The sequence below is a fragment of the Lathyrus oleraceus genome, chromosome 2 (assembly GCF_024323335.1).
Source record: "Lathyrus oleraceus cultivar Zhongwan6 chromosome 2, CAAS_Psat_ZW6_1.0, whole genome shotgun sequence".
Lineage (NCBI taxonomy): Eukaryota > Viridiplantae > Streptophyta > Magnoliopsida > Fabales > Fabaceae > Lathyrus > Lathyrus oleraceus.
Window position 1 is genome coordinate 469,489,045 of NC_066580.1, and position 3,611 is coordinate 469,492,655.

The 3,611-nt window shown below is 30.7% G+C and overlaps 1 protein-coding gene across 1 annotated transcript; it reads left to right on the top strand.

Annotated features, from left to right (window-relative positions):
* Positions 1–312: 312 nt before the first annotated feature.
* On the top strand, positions 313–2,213 carry LOC127120474 (cyclin-D5-1). Its single transcript, XM_051050911.1, has 5 exons — positions 313–808; positions 904–990; positions 1,080–1,368; positions 1,452–1,585; positions 1,667–2,213. The coding sequence occupies exons 1-5, from the start codon at positions 515–517 to the stop codon at positions 1,868–1,870; spliced, it is 1,008 nt and encodes a 335-aa protein (XP_050906868.1). The 5' UTR covers positions 313–514; the 3' UTR covers positions 1,871–2,213.
* Positions 2,214–3,611: the final 1,398 nt, after the last annotated feature.

A 3,611-nucleotide genomic window follows, 5' to 3' on the forward strand; every position in this document is an offset into this window, starting at 1 on the left:
AGAATTATTTTGAATTTTTTTAAAAAAAAATGAGTATTTGGGTAAAATATTTGAATCTAAAACACTACATAAAACGAAATAGTTTTATCTTCCTATGTCTATTATGAAAAAAAAATTATTGAATAATTAAATATATGTTGATTAAATATAAATTAAATATATTATTTATTTAATATATTTAAAATTTTAATTCTTTTCCTTAGCTTCTATAGAGTATTTAGTGAAAAAATAACTCTCAACTATATATTGAACTTTGGTCTACATGAACTCCTTAGCTTCTACTAGTACATAGTACATACTATTAGAGAATATTTATATTCATAGTTGTGCATATTAATCCGTATAACCATAAATTAACGTCCCATTATATGAAATGTTGTTTCTTTTGGCGGCATCAAAACCGCTACACTACCCTCTCACTTCAATCCACTCACCACAAAATCTAACCTCTCTTCAAACTTTTCCTACTATTTAGCACTTACCTTCTTCCACAACATCTCTATCTATCAAAGATATGGGAAGTTATGTTGCCACCCCATTTTCTTTCTCTAGTCTTCTCTGTCATGAACAAACCGATTCCACATTCTTCTTCCAACAAGATGAAGATGAAAACACCATCTTTGTTAATAACAACAACCTTTGTTTCCTTTTGGAAGATGATGAAGACGAATACATTGATTATCTATTCAAACAAGAATCAGGATTTGGATCCTCCACCACTCATTTCTTATCCTACCATAATGATGTTGATCATGATATATTCTGGTTGAGAAATGCTCGTTTGCATGCCATTGATTGGATTTTCAATGTTGGTTTTCACCAAACTAATCAAACTTTCCTTCTTTTTTTATATTGCTTTTTGGCTCTTCTGTTATTGAAACTAGTCATTGTTGATTATTTCAGACACAAGTAAAATTTGGATTCACACTTCAAACAGCTTATTTATCAATCACTTATTTTGACCGCTTTCTCTCCAAGCGATCCATTGATGTAAGCTCAACACAAATAATATAACACTTATTTTCCTTTTTTTTATTATTATAAATTTTGCTGATTATTTATTATTTATGTTTTTGCAGGAATCAAAACCGTGGGCTATTCAATTATTATCAGTGGCATGTTTATCAATAGCAGCAAAAATGGAAGAACAAAGAGTTCCTCTATTATCAGAATATCCAATAGAGTTTCGATTTGAGAATAAAGTTATTAAGAACATGGAGATTTTAATTTTGGCTACTTTAGAATGGAAAATGGGATTGCCAACACCTTTTGCTTATTTACATTATTTCTTCACCAAGTTCTGCAATGGATCAAGACCAGAAACAATAATCACAAAAGCCACAAAACACATTATAACATTGGTCAAAGGTAATTATTTAAAAAATAATAATACTGTTTTTTTTTATTTAGTTTTATTAAAAAAAATTGATTAATTTTTTTTTTGTGTGCAGATTTTAATTTGATGAATCAACGACCATCTATAATCGCTTCTGGTTCTATATTAGCAGCTTTTGATTCTACATTAACTCAGAAGGAAATTGATGTTCAGATAAGACTAATCTCATCATGGGGAAATATAGAAAGTGTGAGTTTAATAATTAATTAGTAGTACAATTTATATTATATTATTATAAAAGTTTATTAATTTATGTGCATTATGGAACAGGAACAAGTGTTTTCATGTTACAATGTTATACAAGAAAAGAAGAGAGACAAAGTTAAGAAGACACCTTCCTCGGATTTATTATCAAAAGAGTCGAATTTGACTTATGTTGTTGAGACCAAATCTAGTGGTTTTTCAGGAGTTAAGAGAAAGCTTGGTTATGAGAATATTGAAGATTTTCAAGAACAAAAGCTACAACCACCTTAGTTTGTGTTTTCTATACATGAAAATTAATTAATTTGATTGGTATTTTTTTGTATTGTTTTTAGTTAATTAATAGGTCTAATGAGTACATTCACCATTTTTATGAATGAGTTGGTATTGATAGATTCAACCAAGAACAAAAAAGTTTTTGGGAGTGACAAGTGAGAAAAAAAAGAGTAAATAAATGAAAAGGTTGTTGTAGATTTTGTTTAGAGAATGGTGATTGAGTGAATGAAAGTTCACAAGGATTGTGGTGGGGAAGTGAAAGCAAGAAAGATATGTGGAGTGTGTAAGTGGAACACTATTTATTAATTATTCATAGTGATAGTGTTTGCTTTTACAACTGTAATTTATTTTTATTTTTTAATTCTATTGTTGTGAATGGAATTATTGAACAAGTACTACTTGGGATGCTTTGCTTTGTATGATGTGTAGAGAGACAAGGTTGCATTGAGAATGGGAAAATGGGTTTGTTTGATTTGATGGGTGTGTGCAACAATTGGGTTAGGGTTGGGGTGATTTGATAAAGCATGAGGTTCCTTTTCACGAGGAATGGGAAACTTTCCATCAACTTTGGTTGTAGTGTGTTAGTATAAGTGGGTATAAGATTGGGAATTGTACTTCTTAACCTAATAATTAAAGGACATAATCTAATGGATTTTCTTTAACCTAACCAACAACTTCTACTTTGCATAAGATTTCCCCTCCTCTTGGTTTTTTCATCCATGAAAGAGCTTAGACTTAGAGGTATGGGTCATCTTCTATTAGGCTCCATAGTGTGAGCACCAATATTCATGGGGATGTAGTCTTTGTGTTAGTGGTTGGAATGTGTTGGTAGGGTGTTGCAACTTCCTCGCTTGCTTCTTGTATTGCTCCTTCTCTAAGTTAAGAGGGGTACCTACAAAAGGCAATATGATGGCAAAGTATAAAAGTGTGCTAGTACATAGCAAGTAGACAAATTGATCATGTAATCATACATGAGAATGAGTCTCTTATTTAAAGAGTGGAGTAGCTAGACTTTAATATATTTCATACCATGGGTATTTCTACTAAGGTGATCAATGAGATTATTAGTGGGTAAGGTTGAACTGAAAATAATTGTTGTAGTAATTTTCTTTAACAAAAACCATAATGTATCAAGTCATATTATCCACGATAAATGTATTAACTTGGTACAAAGACAATGTGATTGTAGTTGTGGATTTAATGTAATGAGTGAGTAATAGTAACAAGGTGCACATAGCGTAAGTGATTGACTTGTGTTAACTTGGTACAAAGACAATGTGATTGTAGTTGTGGATTTAATGTAATGAGTGAGTAATAGTAACAAGGTGCACATAGCGTAAGTGATTGACTTGTGTACTTTGATTGACGTGTATGTAATTGTAAATAGAAAATGTTAAATAATGATTGACAAATATAATTATAAAAACGATTAAGTTTTCCTTTCGAATCATCATCTTCGCTTAGAAGAGAATTCTCATGACTGGTTATATAATGACTATGTTTTAAGTATCCAATCACAAGGTTGGTTGTCTATTTTGTTAGAAGCAGCCCTAAATATACCAGGAATATCCAATTGCAACAACGAAGATTTTATGACATGTAAAATAAGAAGACATTTTGCAAAACACATAATTACGATCTCGCAACCTCATATATATTGGAAACCTCCAATTACAAAGATTTTATAATGCGTAAAACTAGACTAATGGTCGAGACTATTTCTCTCTCAGCATGAACT

What these genes read in the sequence shown, in the direction of transcription:
- LOC127120474 (XM_051050911.1), top strand. Translation starts at nt 515, where the DNA reads ATGGGAAGTTATGTTGCCACCCCATTTTCTTTCTCTAGTCTTCTCTGT. An exon ending in CCATTGATTGGATTTTCAAT is followed by an intron (nt 809 to 903) that starts GTTGGTTTTCAC and finishes TGATTATTTCAG; the next exon opens with ACACAAGTAAAATTTGGATT. An exon ending in CATTATAACATTGGTCAAAG is followed by an intron (nt 1,369 to 1,451) that starts GTAATTATTTAA and finishes TTTTGTGTGCAG; the next exon opens with ATTTTAATTTGATGAATCAA.